Source organism: Maniola jurtina, chromosome 17, assembly GCF_905333055.1.
Source record: "Maniola jurtina chromosome 17, ilManJurt1.1, whole genome shotgun sequence".
Lineage (NCBI taxonomy): Eukaryota > Metazoa > Arthropoda > Insecta > Lepidoptera > Nymphalidae > Maniola > Maniola jurtina.
The window spans coordinates 8,560,634-8,579,896 of record NC_060045.1 but is presented as its reverse complement, the minus strand read 5'-3'; the positions used below and the strand labels follow the sequence as shown (position 1 = coordinate 8,579,896).

General features: G+C 39.5%; 1 protein-coding gene across 1 annotated transcript; it reads right to left on the bottom strand.

The window, feature by feature from the left end:
• Positions 1-1,842: 1,842 nt before the first annotated feature.
• LOC123873555 (piwi-like protein Ago3) lies at positions 1,843-17,589 on the bottom strand. Its single transcript, XM_045918419.1, has 17 exons — positions 17,514-17,589; positions 17,050-17,175; positions 16,466-16,538; positions 15,452-15,542; positions 14,929-15,058; positions 13,364-13,535; positions 11,528-11,655; positions 11,055-11,218; positions 9,808-10,005; positions 8,785-8,934; positions 7,577-7,754; positions 6,965-7,222; positions 5,925-6,152; positions 5,323-5,506; positions 4,066-4,231; positions 3,575-3,793; positions 1,843-3,243 (listed from the first exon to the last, which is right to left on the bottom strand). Exons 2-17 carry the CDS (start codon positions 17,167-17,169, stop codon positions 2,979-2,981), a joined length of 2,724 nt encoding a protein of 907 aa, XP_045774375.1. The 5' UTR covers positions 17,170-17,175; positions 17,514-17,589; the 3' UTR covers positions 1,843-2,978.
• Positions 17,590-19,263: the final 1,674 nt, after the last annotated feature.

Below are 19,263 nucleotides of genomic sequence, written 5' to 3'. Positions count from 1 at the left end.
ATTGAGTGACATACAGTTTCTTGTATTCCAAATCTTATATATCTAAATATATCGCAATATTATTATTACGTTCTGCCGTTCTATAAACGTCGCGTCTTATACCTGTTTAGCAATAGGGTTAGTATAAGATTTCACATCTCAACACAATAACGTCAGATTAAAATGGACCTAAGACTCATTGGTTTAAAGTTCAAAGTTCAACAGCGCCTATTTTAACTTAGGAAGTTTCCCATTTGGAGTGAAGTATGAGCGAATTTAAGCTTTAAAACAAAGTAAAAAGGTCCATTTTATTTCGACGATAGAATTCAGTCAACGTTAGTAAGATGTAAAATGTTATTCTACCCTACAGGCCTATTGCGTATCTCAGTGTGGTTTTTAAGAAGTATTATGTAGGAATTCCTAGTTTATTATTGCGTAGCATAGTGAATAGCCTTAATGGATGTTTATTCGTTTATTTATCTTTATTTATTTATTTTAATACTTTGCGGAAATCCAAACTACAAGCCCAAAATCCCCTGAATTAAGCTTGTAGTTTCTTCTATAGCCTAAGACCCATTACGCATTACTAGTCGCCCAGCAACTCGGTCGACAGCGACCGTTAGAATCTGCAATTTATATGGAAGTCGCCCTGTGTATACGCACGCAATCGCCGCAACTTCCTGCGACACACGACGAATTCCATATGATAATCTAAAGATCGCCATCGACTGAGTTGCCGGGCGACTAGTCGAACGTGCGTAATGACACTATAGTTGATAAAATATAGCTCGAGTCATGTGACAGTTGTCAGAGTGACATAAATAAGGCTGCGACAGACACCGCTCCCGTTCATTGGTGACCCCAACGTGAACGAAGAAGGGACCGCAAACCACTGAACACCACACACTGACGTGATCGAAGAGGGATCGCACACCACCGCTTCAGCCGACGTGATCAAAAGTGGTCACACACAGCACACCACCGCGCGGCACACACCAATGCGATCAAGGTTGATCACATATACCGCAACACCTTTCTGATGGCACACCGCAAACTGAGATGCGCAGCCAAGAATCCATCGCACATTATTCCAACTACAAAGTTACCAGCCATCATCAATCAGATCGAAACCAGTAAGCCGGATGTAAGCACACAAACCGTCAGGGCACAATGGCTCTGCACTCCACCAGCAGACAGCAGCATACATATAACGCCACTTCTCTGGATGGTTAAGCCAAGCGCCATTCCCCTTCGGATACACTACAACACCACCTCTCTTGGATCATTTACACTATGACTTCGTCTCGGAGGGGAGTGATGTGGCGGTTGCCACACTCGCAAGCAGATGACACCTCTCACTCTTACGAAGAAATCAATCAATAATCACTCGTTACACCAACCCAAGCCGGTCGCCACTCACCCCAATCTCTCACTAGATGGCAGCACTAGTACGGTACAGCTAAAGCTCAAGTAGAACACGCAAATCTGAATCGCACTAACGGAGCGTTTAGGAATCTGCACTATATATAGAAGTATAGAGAGCACAACACCGCTCGGTGGAAAATTTCCCTATTGGTACGATCGAGCACACAGACACCGCTCCTGTACAATGATACCAAAAGAACGTCACTATTAATGTGCATAAACGCGTAAAAATAAAGTATGTATGATATTTTTCGGGTACATTCTTCATACATTTTTACCATTATAAAATACTGAACTTCATAAGCGTCATTAGGATGAAATCTGTCACAGGACTCGAGCTACATACAGGGTGTAACCAGAACGCTAGCAAAAACGAAGACAGGTGATAGTACAGATTATTACTGATAATATACCATAAAAAAACTATAAAAAAAGTAAAAATCCGGTATTTTTCTAAATTCACAATATATTCCAAATAAAACGTCTGACTGGCGCTAGAGGTCAACGAACGTTCCGTAAACAGGTCGCTTGAAGTCAATGCCGCGTCGTAGTTGGGGCATTGACCTGAGTTTTGCACGCTATAACAATGTTTGAAAAATACAAAATCACTAAAACTACAAAATAGGGCATTTGCCTTAGTTTGTAGTTATTGGCATTGGATTGTGTTAATGTAGTAGAATAATAACGCCAAGTTTTTGCTAGCATTCTGGTTACACCATGTATATTTTATCAACTACATAATACATAACATAAGTTATGGTATAAAACACGGAATCTCAGTGATAAACAATGATATTGCTAGCATGGACGTTGCTACTTATAATTTTATTACTTGTTAATCTACGATTTCCAAGAGGTGCCGCCACATAGCGGTCGTAATGTTACGTCGAATGACGTCATTGAACCGTCGACTCCCTTGCCAGTTTCTAGTCACCCGTGACCACTGTAACGATGATGTATCATGCCACGTGTCCTTACCATTTTTTCTTACTGCAAGATAGGTTTGCCCTTGACGACAAGACGCGCACTTGCCTTAACTCCTTCCACAGAGAGAAGTTAATATAGGGCTCTCTCCGTTACGCGATCCCATACAAACGATAAAGACAAAAAGTCATTTTGAGTGACCAACCAATCACAAACGAGCTTGTTTTCCGTACAAACTTGTTTCCGTGAATAGAGTAGTACGGAAAACATAGACTCGTTTGTGATTGGTTGGTCACTCAAAATGATTAACGCCCACTGACTTTTTGTCTTTGTCATTTGTATGGGATTACGATTAGGCACTCGCCTTATATTAACTTCTCTCCGTGTATAGAATATAAAAGACGAATATTCGCTCTTGAAGTTATTTAGGTTATACGTGGCAGGAAACAGGTACCGGAAGGGAAAACGTTCTAGCGGTTCGTACTAGAAACGTTGAGCAAAAGCGTTTCGACAACCGTCATTAAGTTCTTCGTTTCACCGTCACATTACGGCCGCTATGTGGCGGCACACCGTAGATTGAGACACTTTGCGTAGCGTACAACTGTAGAAGTCCAACGAGATACGCAATTGACCTGCGGGGAGTCACAACTTTACAAGAAGAACAGTTTATCCGCCAGTACTTCTGACGGTGCTACACGCATGTTCTCGCCCACTAGGTACGCCAGTTTGTGGGCGTACTGGCATGGCGCTGGCACGCGGACCGTGCCAGGCCAGTTGTAGTACAGATGGCACATTTTGTACGTGAGCCGCTGGCACTGGTCTGGCGTCATAGGGCTGTCGTCGTAGACCACGACGTAGTGAGTCGGAGTGACTGTCCCTTGGTTCACTTTCTGTGATACGAGGAGGAAGTCGTACCTGCACAATAGAAACGATATGTTTTTAGGGTTCCGTACCTCAAAAGGAAAAACAGAACCCTTATAGGATCACTTCGTTGTTTGTCTGTCTGTCTGTCGTGTTTGTCAATAGGGTACTTCCCGTTGACCTAGAAACATGAAAGGCAGGTAGGCAGGTCTTATAGCACAAGTAAAGGAAAAAATCCGAAAACCTGCCAACTTGCATTGTTCTAGGTCAACGGGAAGTACCCTATATGTTTTCTTGACAAACACGACAGACAACGAAGTGATCCTATAAGAGTTCTTTTTTCTTTTTGCTATGGGACATAAAAACATTTAAAAAAATAACTCACCAATCTCGTTTCGTAACCGTATGATCGAGAACTGTGCCTGGGTTGGGGTTCGCGAACTCTGAGCCCTGGTTGAGGAATATCCTCGTGTTGATTCGCTTCTGCACCACGACATACGTGATGGAGGGATTGTATTCCTCCTTGAGATCCTTGATGCTGATCTTCATTTGCGGGATCTCAAACTTCTTTATGGTGTTGAGCTGGCCGTCGCCGACTCCGTCCCTGTAAACATTTAAAATAGTCATTTTAGGATACAGCGAATACAATCCATACAATTTGCAGTGTTTGTTATTTTTATGTTTAAATTTTTTAATAATCCAGTCGGGTAATTTGCCGTTGACGCGCAAGTAGTCCTGCAGCGCCTCCACAATGCAGAACTTGCAGCAGTCGCCTATCTCCTGGCCGCGCTTCTGGAACACCACTTTCGAGTGCCAGGTCGTCATCGCTTGGCTGTACGAGCAGAAAGACTGGTGATAAAACACCAGAACACTAACCTGTAAATAATGATCCGGTCGGGCGGCTGGGAGTTGACGCGCAGGTAGTGCTTCAGCGCCTCCACGATGCAGTACTTGCAGCAGTCGCCGATCTCCTGGCCACGCTTCTGGAACACCACCTTCGAGTACCAGGTTGTCATCGACTGGTTGTACGAGGCCACAAATGCTGTTGACAGAACAAAAGAAAATAATACTACGCCGGTTACTCTGATCTCATTTCTAATTTGATCACATAGAGAAATTCCAAGCATAGCTGACATTAGCTACTGTCAAAATGCTATGTTTAATATTAAACGTTCAAGTATAGCACTAATACTCTTTCTTTTTATTGTGAGATAGGTTTGCGCTTGACGACAATCATGCTATTTAAATTGCAACATCCATAATGACAATTATTTCTGTGTTAGACGCTGTTCTGTGCTAGTGCGGTGAAGGTGGAACAAGCTTGTAAAGTTCCTGAGTACACTTTCCAAAGTATATCCGATAAAAGACCAATAAACAGGCGACATTGTGACTTTGCTGTAAGCTGAAAAATTTTACCAATAACGGGCTCGGGGATCTGAGTCTAACGCAACGAGTTGGTACTTGGTAGAGCCATAGAAAAGACAAGTGTACATTAAAAATTTATAACACCCCCGACAAGTGAAGGTTACAGTAAAAACTAGAAAAGAGCTGATAACTTTCAAACGGCTGAACCGATTTTCTTGGATTAAAGCTAAGAACACTCTCGATCAAGCCACCTTTCAAACAAAAAAAAACTAAAGCAAAATCGGTTCATTAGTTTAGGAGCTACGATGCTACAGACAGATACACAGGTCAAACTTATAACACCCCTCTTTTTGGGTCGGGGGTTAAAAAAGGTTTTGAAATTGAAATTGAAAAAGTTGAAAAGTAAAACCAGACTACGGTCTTCTTAATAAACGCTGAAATATTATAGTAAGTGTTTTTCTGTTGCTTGGTATATTTTAATTTTGTAGTGCATTTATATTCATGAACTTAGAATTTTCATCTCTTTCATTTGACACCCCACTCAATTCAATAGCAAAAAAATATTTTTGAAGACCCCCACTTTTTTTGATGTAACATCTGTTAGGTAATTGACACCCCATTCATCAAAATCGGCCCAGTAGTTTAGGCGCTACGATGGAACACTTAGAATCGGGATACAAACATATATCCATGCATACATAGACTGCTAAAATCATGACCCTTCCTTATTTCCGCTTTGCCGTAGTCGGGTAAAAAAGTCATACTTACAGAAAACACTCTCTTTCTTCTGAGTCGCCTCGTGGTAAGAGTCGATGCCTACAATCATGGCGGACTTAAAAGGGATGCTGATATTCCACAGCGTACCGCCGAGCTTGCAGTTTATTTGCAGGAGTATCTTCTGAGTGATCGAACGGATCTTCTGGCTGTTCGATATCGTGCGAGCGTTGATTACCTGAAAGTTAACTCTCGAGTTTTTGAAGTGAAAACTTATTGAGCACTGTTGTGATTTGAAATTCGATGTAACGAAAAAAAACGGTAAAGTGCGAGTCGGACTCGCACATGAAGGGTTCCGTACCGTCGTACAAGAAATGACACTTTTTTGCTTCAAATAACACTTTGGTGGTAAGTGATAATGCAGTTTGAGATGGAAGCGGGCTTACCTGGAAAGGGTATGGCCTAGTTTTTATTAAACCCATACCTGTTTGGTTTCTACACGGCATAGTACCGTCGGTTATGTGAAAGAGTAACAAACACACATACACACACATCCACGCACATGCACGCACGCACACACGCACGCACGCACACACGCACGCCCGCACACACAGATACAAACTTTCACCTTTATAATATTAGTAGTGTGACAATACCTGCGATGGTATAGGGTTCTCCGCACAACAGATCCTCTTGATGGCCGAATAGCGATCATCCCGCATCGACGGTGATATCGCCACGACTAATTGCAGATCGCTAACGATGCACTTCTTTAAAGCTTGTACGTAGGTGTCCACGCGGTCGTTAGGCAAACGTATGAGGTCTGGATTGGATACCTGTATACCCATCGGCCGGCTGCACCGCTTCAATGTTTCGACGAAATCCTAAAATAAAAAAAATATATCTATAAATCAATGTCTTCTATATAGCTATGTAGTACTAGGATGCCAATGACTTGTCCGCGTGGATTTCAGTTTACTAAATTGTGTTATAGCACTAGCTGTGCCCGCGACTTCGTTCGCGTGGAATAGTGACTTTTTGGGCAGCATGTACGTTAAAAATGTTCGCCGTGATTCTTTAAATTGACATAACTTTTTTATTTATGAACCGATTGACATGAAATAAACACTAAATGTTAAGTGAAGCTTACTACAATATATTAGTGAAAACCGTATCTAAATCGAATAAGCCGTTTATGATATTAGCGTGCACAAACACACAGACAAACAGACAAACAGACAAAAAAAATTAATTACAATTTCGGGTTCGGCATCGATATAATAACAACCCCTGCTACTTTTTTTTATATATTTCCACTGTACAGACACCACTTTTCTACAATTTTATTATATGTATAGATAGATAAGACTAATGCTGGTGATACACATGCTTGTTACTCGCATGCCAGTTACAACCTAAATCGAGCTTCTCGCATGTGTATCGAGATTCTGCCAGTAGCTCACGTGCCAGTACAAGGCATAACAGTAGATCGCAAGGCTTTTGACTTGCATTAGTGACGTTTCTGTCCTGATCAGTGTACAAGACGACCCATCTCGATATAACCACAGCTTGCAGGACAGCATACCGGCAGATATAATTACTCCGGGCATTTCGTTTGCCTGGCACCTTGGCACTGTTCCCAAAGAAGCTAGGCTCTAGTGGCAAAGAGTGACCTGGCGATCACGATTAGACTTACATTAGTGACGTTTTTGTCCCGATCAGTGTACAACACGACCCATTTCCATATATCCACAGCGTGCATGACAGCATTCCTGCAAATGTCTCCATTCCAATCCGCGTTGGGTTTGCCCGGCACCTTGACATTGTTGCCAAAGAACAGAGGCTCCGGTGGCAAAGTCCTTGCTGTGAGGTTTATGGTCTCCGGAGCTATGCTCAGCCCCCAGCCTTTGAGACGGTTCTTCGCAGTTTCGTTGTTTAGAACATTTTGGATGAACTGAAAAGTAAAAAATCAATTGAGGAGCTAGCAAATAAAATGGCGTAATTGCATGAAGTAAAATTTTACATAAATCAGCCCAAAATTCAATGAACTGTACCATATTTGGTCAAAAGCGGTTAAACATCACTATTCGTATTATAAAATGCGAAAATATGTTTGTTTGTTGGTTTATTGGTTTGTCCTTCAATCACGCCGCAGTGGAGCAACGGATTGCCCTGACTTTAAAGACCCATAGAGCGACATAAGCTACTTTTCATCCTGGAAACTCAGAGAGTTCCTAAGGAATTTTTCTAAATCTAAATCCACGCGGACGAAGTCGCGGGCATCAGCTAGTTCATAAGAGTTAGTTACCTTTTTGAAAGCAGAGTGTCGCTGGTTCGGCGTGATCCTTGTATATGTTGCGACATCTTTCATCAATCGGAAGTTCTCCCTCTGTGCCTTCGAGAGCCCAGTAAGTTGGCACAGTTCCGGCACCAAGCATATCATGAAATCGGTCTTCTGTTCACACCCTGGCAATTGCTTGCTTTCTCTACAAAATACATTCATCATCATCATCATGATCAACCCATCACTGTGAGCTGGTGATGGGTTACAGAGCACGGGTCTCCTCTCAGAATGAAAAGAAACTGGCCATAGTCTAGCAATAGTTTTGGCCATAGTCTACCAATCCGTACTTGGCCAACGTGGCGCCAAGTGCGGATTGGCACACTTCACACACCTTTGAGAACATTATGGAAAACCCTCAGGCATGCAGGTTTCCTCACGATATTTTCCTTCACCGTTAAACAAACGCACATAACTCGTTAGAGGTGCGTGCCCGGGATCGAACCCCCGATCTCCGATTAGGAGGCGGACGTCCTAACCACCAGGCTATCACAGCTTAATACATTGCTAGTGAAGATTTTAGGCTTACTTCGTGGTTTGATGACATAAAATGTAAATATGGATGTGTACAACGATTTTTACGATGATTTTGAAATATCGATATTTCGACCCAATTGCATGGGCTGTGGTCACAACAGGACTGTAGTGCTGCGAGATGAAGATCGAACTGTCATGGGCAGTATGAAACTGCCCGTTTTCTTGTTCTTTTCACTAGAATTGCACGAGTCGTCCGGCAAATTACACTCACAACGTTCTTGTTAACTTTTAATGGCGTACGATGTCAACGAATTTATGTGGAATCCGGCGCTAGAACTATGAAAACGTAGCCAGCGTCGCAAGTGGTCGTGTAGTAACTACATATAAATATAATGTATGCGAAAGGACATACAATATTATTTTGTATGTAACTGACAGATGTCAAAAACGCAAACTTAAAGGCCGATTCACACCAAACACGTACACGTGACACGTGCGTAGTGACGCGCGTAAACCCCTAACACACTGGGTTACGCAGACGTCCACGCTTTACGCAAGCGGTGTGCCATGTTTCATACAGTTCCATACATTACAACGCAATGGTACGCGCTACGTCTACGCTTACGCAGCCTGTGTGAACGAGCTTACACAAACGGCCGCACAATACAGATTTTTATTTCGAACAAAAAAAAACAAACCTCGAAATCAGCATTGGTTGCCTGACGTCCATGATATCAATACCATAGTACTTCTTGTAGTAGTCCATGTAGCTTATTTTCACCATTTGTCCCTTTTCATTCTTATTAAATGTCGACATTGGATTCATTGTGTCATCTATACTGTCCACTCTGTAAAAATTTATATGTATATGTTCTATTCCAGGAATTATAAGGGAAGCGGGAAGAAATCTCTGTGTAGAGATAAGCATTTCTAATGTGCTTATCATAATTTATTATAACTTTGTAACTACCTACAATTTTGGTACATGAGAAATAAATATAAAATAAAATAAATAATTTAGTATAGCCCTCTCTGTTGCCTACTACGTAACCTCATACAAATTTTATGATCCAAAAATTAGATTTCTCACGGAAGATTCATCATCATCATCATCTTCAGCCTGTGGACGTCCACTGTTGGACATAGGCCTTCCCTATAGAGCGCCACCATACTCGGTCCTCAGCCTCCCTCATCCAGCTACTTCCCGCTAGCCGCTTTATATCGTCAGACCATCGTGCTGGAGGGCGTCCCACACTACGCTTGCTTAAACGCGGTCTCCATTCAAGGACTTTCCGGCTCAACGGCCATCGTCTCTATGACAGGCATGGCCTGCCCACTATCACTTCAGCTTGCTAATAGTTTGGGCTATGTCAGTGACCTTGGTTCTCCTGTGGATCTTATACTTTAGGGAAACTCCTCATGGAAGATTATGTAAATGATAAACGAGCATGGATTTGACTTGCAACTCGCTCCAGCAACGCATATATTGCAAATCGAATCTTTGAAGAGCGACCGCCGAGTTTCTTACTGATTCTTCTCGATAGGAAAGGCGTTTCGAACCAGTGGTAGATGTGCATTTGACGATTCAAAAGTACTTGATTCTTCTATTGAGAAATTAACACTGGAATTCATAGTCAAAGACTTTTTTAGGGGACCCATAAAAAGCCCCTATCTTGACTATGAATTTCATGTACGAGAATAATTTAGGAAGTTTTAATTACCGAAACAGTTTCTTATTGTAAGTGGTCATAACGGAGCTGCCAACCAGTATATCAGATAAAACGTTCTTCCAATTCGACCCTTCAGAATTTAGTGTTTCCCTGATAAGCGAATGTACGCTCTGAGTCCGTAGCACTCTGTGTGTGGAGTCCAGTGTCAACATGAGACCTCCCTCGTATTCATCCACTGCTGTTACATAGCTAAAATCAAAGAGGTTATAATGCATTAATTTCTGAACTCACTCTCCATTTTTGCTCTATGTCAAATGTCATGTTAAAATTACAGTTTACTTATGGTTTACCCTAAGATTAAGGAGTAAAATATTACCTTTGACATGCCAGTTGACACAGAGCAAAAATGGAGAGCGAGTTCTCAAAATGTAATGCACTATTGAGGAACTAGCGAACAAAACGGTATAATTAGCCAAAACAAAATTTTACAAGAGGAGCAAAAAATCGAAAGAAAGCAGTGAAACCTCTACTATATTTGTACCGTTCTGATCGAAATCACTGACTTTTAAGGATATTAACACAGTAGGCTGTTTTGCTTGGAAATGAATTTAAGTTTGTATTCAGTGTTTGAAATCATAAACTTTGGATCCAACTTCAGTGCAGTTCTAGGCTGTTTGGCTGTGGAAATGAGTTCAGATTTGTATTCAATGGGCCAAAATCATGCCGACAAAAAACAGTATGCTAATGAGCAGTGTAATTACGCCGTTTTGCTAGCCAGATTCTCAATTTAAATAAATAGAAACTAGGAGAGGAAGAAAATATAACACTAAATATTTTAGGAAAAGAAAAACTTGTCTAAGTAACTTATTAGTAACATTTAGTCTTTATCAAACAAAGCAAATTGATGTTTTCTAGGCTGCCAGTTGAATAATAAATAGTGATGAGATTAAAAGAGATATGTGATCTACTGACTCAGTATGATGACGATCTATAGGTAGGATAAGAGAGGAAGAGAAAGGGGAAAGGAGAAGGATAAAGAGAGAGAGCGAGAAGGGGAAGTAAGAGAGGGGGAGAAAGAGAGGGAGAGATGGGAGATAGGGGGAAACAGATGGGAGAATGGAAAGGGCTCACCCTTTACCTCCTCAGTTCCTTCCCTTCCTATAGAGAGTCATTTTGTAGTTTCATTTCACATGCAGGGGTGTACAAGCTGAATAATACTGCTAAATTTATTTATTTAACCGTCTTTGCAGAGTGATGGTTTTGAACCTGGAAGGCACTGATAAGTATTGTGACATTACCCAGGCCAAACTTCCAGCTTATACTGCGGTATCTGAATGGCCGAGTGCTCGTTGAAGTGTTGCCGGCCAAAGCGCACGAGCTGCAGGTCCTTCATTATGTGCTTGAACAGATTGTTGTATATCTGAATCATCTCACTGAGGCGCCGGGTGCGTCGGAATATTATCTGCAACAAAGAATGGTTTTAATCCGTACTAATATGATAAGGCTCCACGCAAACGGGCCACCGATATTTGCAACTGCTGCTGTAAGTATACCATACGATACCATACGTTACCATACAAAACGTGTTAAAAATCATGTCAAAGCCAAATATTTTATTCAAAGTAAGTACAGTTGTACACTTTTTAAATGTTATAAATCAATTAAATCAGAAAATATAAAAATTAAATAAATTTAAACAGCTTTACATTTATTTAAGCAACAAAGGCTTAACACTTTATATTTACGTAATAATAAGTAATAGTATACTCACTTTCAAGTTAACTTTGCTTTCGTCAAAGGGATTGGTGGACACAAGGTTGAGTGCTTCGTCAGGCAACAAATGTGGTACATACAGTGTAGTGCCGTCAAACGTCTTCTCTTTGAACAAGTGTTTGTGCTCTGTAATTAACACGCTTATTTTAATACTAATACAACTCTATACTCTATCCCTGGAAAAAGTTACTATAGGACTCTCCCTATTACATATTCCCATACAAATGATAGACAAAATCTCAATGGGCGTTAAACATTTTGAGTCACGAACCAATCACAAACATGTTTTGAAAAACCTTTGAAATTCAATTCGGAAATGTTTTCAAAAAACATTCAAAATTCAATTAGGAATCATAGTTTCGTTTGTTGGTGACCCAAAATGGTTAGCGTCCACTGAGATTTTTGGCTTTATCATTTGTATGGGATCACGTAACAGAGAGAAACAGCGCTATACGAACTTCTTTCCGCGGATGAGTATAGTAAAATCTATACTAATCTATACTAATAAATAAAATTGGAGTGTCTGTCTGTAATTTCGAAATAACTACCGCATATTAAGGTCATATGGTTATTTGAACGATACTATAACTGAATCACACGTTTTTAAAATTTTTGTCTGTCTGTCTGTCTGTTTGAAAAGGCTAATCTTGGGAACGGCTGAACCGATTTTGACGGGATTTTCACAGACAAGTAGAGAATTGACCAGGGAGTAACATAGGCTACTTTTTTAACCGACTTTCAAAAAGGGAGTTGTGTTTTTCTACCTATGTACACCGAAATCTCCGAGATTTCTGAACCGATTTGCGTCATTTCTTTTTTAATCGATAGAGGAACTTTGCGACATTGTGTCATAAAAAATTTGGAGTCCAACTCCTCAATCCTGATGCTGCAGGGGATCTGACCAATCCACGCTGGCGAAGCTGCGGGCATCAGCTAGTTTTTAATAAAACATAGCAAACAGGCCATTGACATTTCCTGGGTTGCCAGTTATTTCCGAAAAATAAATAGTGTTCTTAAGGCTTATAGATATAAGTGCTTCCGAACCGACTTCTCACGTTTTTCTTTTTACTGTTACAAACTTTTGGTACGAATTTCTTTTTATGTGCTTCCTATTGCGTGTATACCTCTACCTATTACGTGAACCGTAATAGGTACAAAGTTGAAATTTTCACAGAATATATATTTCTATTGCCGCTATAACAAATAATAAACAAAATGGCCGCCTTGAAAATTTAAAAAAAATTAGAAGTGTTATTTCTGGTACGATGGTACGGAACACTTCGTGTGCGAGTCTGACTCGCACTTGGCCGGTTTTAGCAATATTATGGATATACATCCTTGATGATGTCCTTGAGTGGAGACCGCGTTTAAGCAAACGTAGTGTGGGACGCCCTCCAGCACGATGGACCGACGATATAAAGTGGCTGGCGGGAAGTGGCTGGATGAGGAAGGCTGAGGACCGGGTGTGGTGGCGCTCTATAGGGAAGGCCTATGTCCAACAGTGGACGTCCACAGGCTGATGATGATGATGATGATGATGGATATATATCTCTTACCGTTTGGAAATTGACTTCATGGCGTTTGCTGGCGCGCGTGCTGTGCTTTTTTGGAGTGTTTTTTTTTTTGTTAAGAGTGGCTGGTTTTTGTGTTAGTTGGTGTTTTTTGGTGGTGACTGACTGGGAAGCGCTCTAACGGGGCGCCACGGGTATGTCAGCGGGCGCCGGCGCAGACGGAGTCCATACTTGTATTATAGTTTCACTAACTTGAAAATAACTACAAACTTGACATTGGCTAATCTGAGTAAAGCCAGACGAGAGAAAAAAAAATCTCTTACCGTTCAAGAGCTTGAAGCGCAAATGTTTGGCATCCGTGTCCGGTTCGTACCGAACCTCATACTCGAACACGTTGTTCTCTTCAAAATTCAAGTAAATGAAGTTTGCAGTCACTTCGCAGGGTGTGCCAGTTTCGCCCCTTTTGACTACAGGTGGTGTCACTTTTACTTCTCTCTGTAACACGATACTAACTTTAGCGTCGTCATCAGCGTCAACCGATGAAGGTCCTCTTCAAGATTTTCAAGATTTTTATTTGCAGAAACATTTTTTACAGTTAGATGTTATTAAATACATATTGTGTAATACATAGTAGAAATGTTTCACCTTACATAATCAGGCATGCAAAATTTGTACAAAGTCATTCATATTTAAGTTACAGAGTCATTCATATTAAAGATTCATTTATTTTAACTATTCATTGAATTTCAAAAATTCATCTACTGTGTAGAAGCACCTTTCTATTAGCCACCGTTTAAGCCTTAATTCTTGTAGGAACTACCACAAGCCACAGTCTTGTTCTTCTATAACTGTGCTAATTTCAACTTTACAGCTCCTGATTTATTTTTAAATTGATGTGACAGACAGTCAGACAAGAGGTCCATACGAATTTGTGCTGCGCGATGCGACAGCGCCTTACTCCAAAGAAACTTATAAACTATATTTGCCGCGCCGCCTCGCTCAAGAGCGCTTTTAGAGAGAGATACAAACTCATATAAACTACTAGCTGATGATGATCCAATAAAAAAATTTTCAAAAGAAAAATAAAACCGACTTCAAAAACGACAAACACTAAAAAGTAAAAAATAACTTTTGTTTAGCTACACGTGTAATGTACCTAGGTATGAAGTCGAGCGAGCATATTAAAACAAAATTAGAAATCCAAAAGTGAAGCTCGCCCGACTTCATACCTAGGTACATTACACGTGTAGCTAAACAAAAGTTATTTTTTACTTTTTAGTGTTTGTCGTTTTTGAAGTCGGTTTTATTTTTCTTTTGAAATTTTTTTATTTCACAATTTTTAGTGGCCCCACTGTACTATAATATGCTGTGCCCAGTTAAAACCCTACTGTTTACTAACTTATTACACTGATCGCGAGCAATTTGCTCCTATCCATTGAGGAGTTCTGTTCTCCATCTCCGAAGATATTCATCAGATCTTCACCAAATTTATATGGGACCACCTGCACAGTATACCCTTTCAAACAAAAAAAAAAATTTCCAAATCGGTCCAGGGGTTTTTGAGTAATCGGGGAACATACATAAAAAATATAAAAAAAAAATAAAAAAAAAAAAAAAAAAAAAGATTCCGACGAATTGAGAACCTCCTCCTTTTTTGGAAGTCGGTTAAAAAGACAGATATGTCAGAGTGAACTAGAGTGAGGGAGCTCTAGGTTTGATCCAGAATCGACATCTGTCAAATATCAGGCTAGGGGTGACGTGAAATCGAAGATACCTACGCCTTAAAGCCCACCTATATTTGACACCTGCCCGTGTAGGTAAAACCTTTTGTTACAAGTTTCATAATGTTTTGAACAGTGGATGAGTTTAAAAAAATATGGAAACTCACAAAGAATTTATTCTTCCCCACTGTATCAGTTGTATGAGCAGTGGAGACGGTGCTTTCTGCCATTTGCCCAGTCAAACTCTCTACAACTCTGCTGGCAGATGTAGACTGAGAAATCTGGGAAGCAACTTTCCTGAAAATTATGTTTTTTTTTAGCATTTACACTATGTGAATGGTATTATAATAATGAAATTATTCCCATTATTCAAATTCAATTTATCTCTGGAAGTGTCTATACTCTTCTCTATGGAAAAGGATTAGGTATTCATATGAAAACTCAACATCAACATATGTATAGGAATACTATCACCACTAAATCGGAGCTGCCATTTTTTAATATGACAAATCACTAAAGTTTGGTCCGTTTTTTTTTTGTCAGATCCTACAATCATACGCTTGTGTCAATGTGTGCATTGAAATACTGTTGCCACTAAATTGGATCTTACAAAAATTAGTTTCCGCCATAGATTATATCTAAACTCAGTAGTTCCCGCTAATAATAATCGGATGTATCAGTGTGACTTACAGACTTTCCAGTAGCTTCAGTCCTCTGCCTCTCCCGACTGAGACTGTGCTTGGACTAGGGCTGACATCTGATGCTGGGCTAAAATGAGTGGCTGGAAATATAAAGAAGTAAATCCATACTAATATTATAAATGCGAAAGTGTGTCTGTCTTCCTGTCTGCTACCTTTTCACAGCCCAACAGTTTAACCGATTCTGACAAAATTCGGTATAAAGTTAGTTTATATCCCGGGGATGGACATAGACTACTTTTTATCCCAGAAAATCAAAGAGTTCCCAAAGGATGCCTAAAGACTGATCCGTTTAACCAATTTGTATGAAAGGTACCGAGGTAGCTTGCGGCCCTGTAATTGACATAGGCAACTTTTTACCACAGAAAATCAAACAGTTCCCACAGGATCTTTAAAAACCTAAATCCACGCGGATGAAGTTGTGACATTCAGCAATATGACATCTCTTCATGAAAAAATATAATTATTATACTATACAATCTGATTCCCACGATTTCGTCCACATGGATGTATGGTACGAGACCTACAGACAGACTTCAGCGTCATAAGAACAGCTTAGCTATCCAACTTCTACAGTATGTTCTGCTTTAGGACAATTTATACCCATATTATAAATGCAAAAGTGTGTTTGTTTGTTGGTTTGTCCCATAACCATGCTGCAACGGAGCAATGGATCAGTGGATTTTGTGCTATAGTTAGAGACCTGGAGAGAGACATAGGCTACTTTTCATACCAGGAAATCAATGTGTACTCACACAATTTTCATAAAACTTAAATTTGGTTGCCTGCAAGAGATCGCTAGGTAGCGATAAGGCCGCCAAATTGTACCTACCTGCCTATATTCTGTTGTGCTTTGTATGTGTTTTTTCTGTACTAATTTTGTGGAGTACAATAAAAGTATATTCATTCATTCATTCATTCATCTACACTAGCAAAGTCCTGGCTGGGTATCCTGGCTGGCCTCGAGATCACAAAATAGGTTCAGGAATGAAAGAAAGATACTCACGGCCAGGTTTTTGCATTTTTGATAACAGCATAGCTGCCGCCCTGCCCCTTCCGCTCATTGTACTTGAGCTCACCTGGTAAGAAAAACTGATTTAACATACATAGTGTTAAGTTACTTTTAGGAATCCATACCACAATGGTAAAAATGGAAACTTATAGTGCAACTTTCTCTATCCGTCCGTCCATTAGTCTGTTTGTCTAAGTCATTATTGAAATTACTACATCTAACTCACCTTAGAGGTGATATTTATTTAATTGTATATGCATAAAATAATTACTATCATATACAAAGGCAAAGCATATCTCAACTCTCTGAATCTTATATTGACTTTAAATTTATTCATAATAGGCAAAAAAAGACTGATATCAACATTATCGAAACCTCAATTAAACCACAACTTTTCGATACCTACTGTTCTAAAAAATCAAAGCAATGTTTTACAGCAAATTACTATGAGGAGGTACATCTCAGTGACTTAGTTGGGTCACTTTAAAACACGTATTTAACTTAATTACTATTATAGTGTTATACAGAATTTCGAAAAAAACTAATTTCATGTTAATATTAATTCTGGTTCCACTTACAGCACTAGGAGCAGCACTAGATTGTGGAGATGGCTCTTCAGATGATGGAGGAGTCATATGGGATCTGAGAGCCTCCAGCAACGCCTGGCCTCGACCCCGACCCTTCCCTGGGTCTGCCATTATTGCCTGCAATATGAACACCACAAAAACAAGTTTAACCTTGTAACAACACCATTACATTCGATAGGTACATAAATCGTACTTATATCAAAAATTATAAAAATTTGAAACTTACAACTTAAACTAAACAAAATTGGACAGAATAAACCAATTTTTTTAATAAGCAGGCATGATTTGAGAGTACTACTTCAAAAAATCTTAGTTATGTCGCAAACAACCAAACTTGCTGAGCATGCTTTTTTGAAGATTTCTACCACATTTATCTTAAGGATTATGTACCCATTATAAAAAAACATGCACTCTAAATTTCAATTATTATTTCTTAACATTATTGCAGCGCTTACCAATAAATCGTTTGGCCTTCTAAAACAACAAGTTTCATGAATTTACCCGCGACTCAACGAGTAACGCAGAGTAACGACTCACAGAAAAAAAAAATACAACGAGCAGCGTTGCCAGATGATGTGCGGGAAGCGGCAAGGGGCAATAGCAAGTCCTACCAATAACCAAAGATCAATACCTAACAAATCCTACGAAAATAGACCCTAAAAAAAAGATTCCGACGAATTGAATGGAATTGTTGGAATTGAACTTCCTCCTTTTTGAAGTCTGTTAAAAAGGTACAAACTCCGAAAACTACATGAAAAGTTCTACAAAAAGCTATGAGATACAGTGCGACAAGGATCTTTTGGCGCGTAGCCAAAGTTGGAACCAGTGAATTGTGATTGGAACGACATTGGAAGCACAGATCACGAATCCGGAGAGAATGATTGGAACTATAGCTATAGTGCGTTTCATCTGGTTTCATCGAATAGTACCTATGGCGTTATGTTGGCTCCCCTGTCTGTCCAAGTCATTGGCACTATATATCCATAAGAAGACGCAGATTTTGTTTATTTTCATTTGATTTTCCTGAATGAATGAAATGAAAATCAAATGAAAATAAACAAAATCTGCGTCTTCTCATGCCAATATGGTGCCAATGACCACCCAACAGACAGGGGAGCCAACATAACGCCATAGGTACTATTCGATGAAACGCACTATAACATCTCCATCGCCATCTTTTGAAATGTCCAAAATGTCACGCTGTTTCCTTGTATATGGTGTTGCTAAGTAAAAAATATGAATTTCACTATTTTTTTAAATATCAGTGCCATTCCATGTACATAACTTCATGATATATCCTGATGATAAATACTGCATAATTATGGTCTATCTGTTAGCTATATTTAGCACTAGGCAAGTATAGTATTTGAGCAGGTACCTAAACATGATAGGTTGCAAGTCCATGGTTTTTCAATGTTTCTATTATTTTTTTTCCTATGTGGAAACAGGGGCAGCTTTACCAATTTTTCATTCAACATTGACATTGACAAGGATCTTTTGGCAGGCACTTAGATAGCATTGACAGGTTGTAAGCTTATAGGGCATTACTAAAAGCCACCAAGCAAGAAAAGAAGAAGAAAAAGAAGCTGCCAGCAAATAAAATCCTTTCAAATTTAAGAAAAATCTTGAAAATGTCAATGTTGAAAATCGAGTAATTTTTATCTAATTTTAATTGCAAGAGAAATAAGGAAAGCCGCAACCGGTGACCCCGCCGTACAAACGAAGGAAGCACAACTATCGACCCACTATCGACCAAATCTGTGTAATTACACGTCACGCACACAAACTCAACATAAATTCTACGAAACTGGCCACTTAACACCTTCCGATACGCATTTGACACAACGTAGTGATTATATTTTTTTGTTTGACACTTCAATGAAATAATTTAATTTTAAATCGTATCGTAATCGTGCTGTGCAAATTACACAACTTCAAATTGAAGTCTAGGGTTGTCAGAAAATAAATGGGGTAATTTTGCCTAAAAATGAGCAATTTTTTTTTCATTATATTTAGACAAATTTTATATTTTATTTTTGATGACAATCATAATATAACTAAGCGAAAAAGGCTGTTTTGTTAATTAAAAGATTTTAAATTGATATTGAAATTTAACTAAAACAAAACTTATTACTAAATTGTAGTACATTTAATATACCAGTCTCCGTCATATTAGCTGCATGCCAAATTTATCATGAAGTACCT

What these genes read in the sequence shown, in the direction of transcription:
- LOC123873555 (XM_045918419.1), bottom strand. Translation starts at nt 17,169, where the DNA reads ATGGCAGACCCAGGGAAGGGTCGGGGTCGAGGCCAGGCGTTGCTGGAG. An exon ending in CTAGTGCTGCTCCTAGTGCT is followed by an intron (nt 16,539 to 17,049) that starts GTAAGTGGAACC and finishes TTTTCTTACCAG; the next exon opens with GTGAGCTCAAGTACAATGAG. An exon ending in AGAACCCTATACCATCGCAG is followed by an intron (nt 5,507 to 5,924) that starts GTATTGTCACAC and finishes GTTAACTTTCAG; the next exon opens with GTAATCAACGCTCGCACGAT.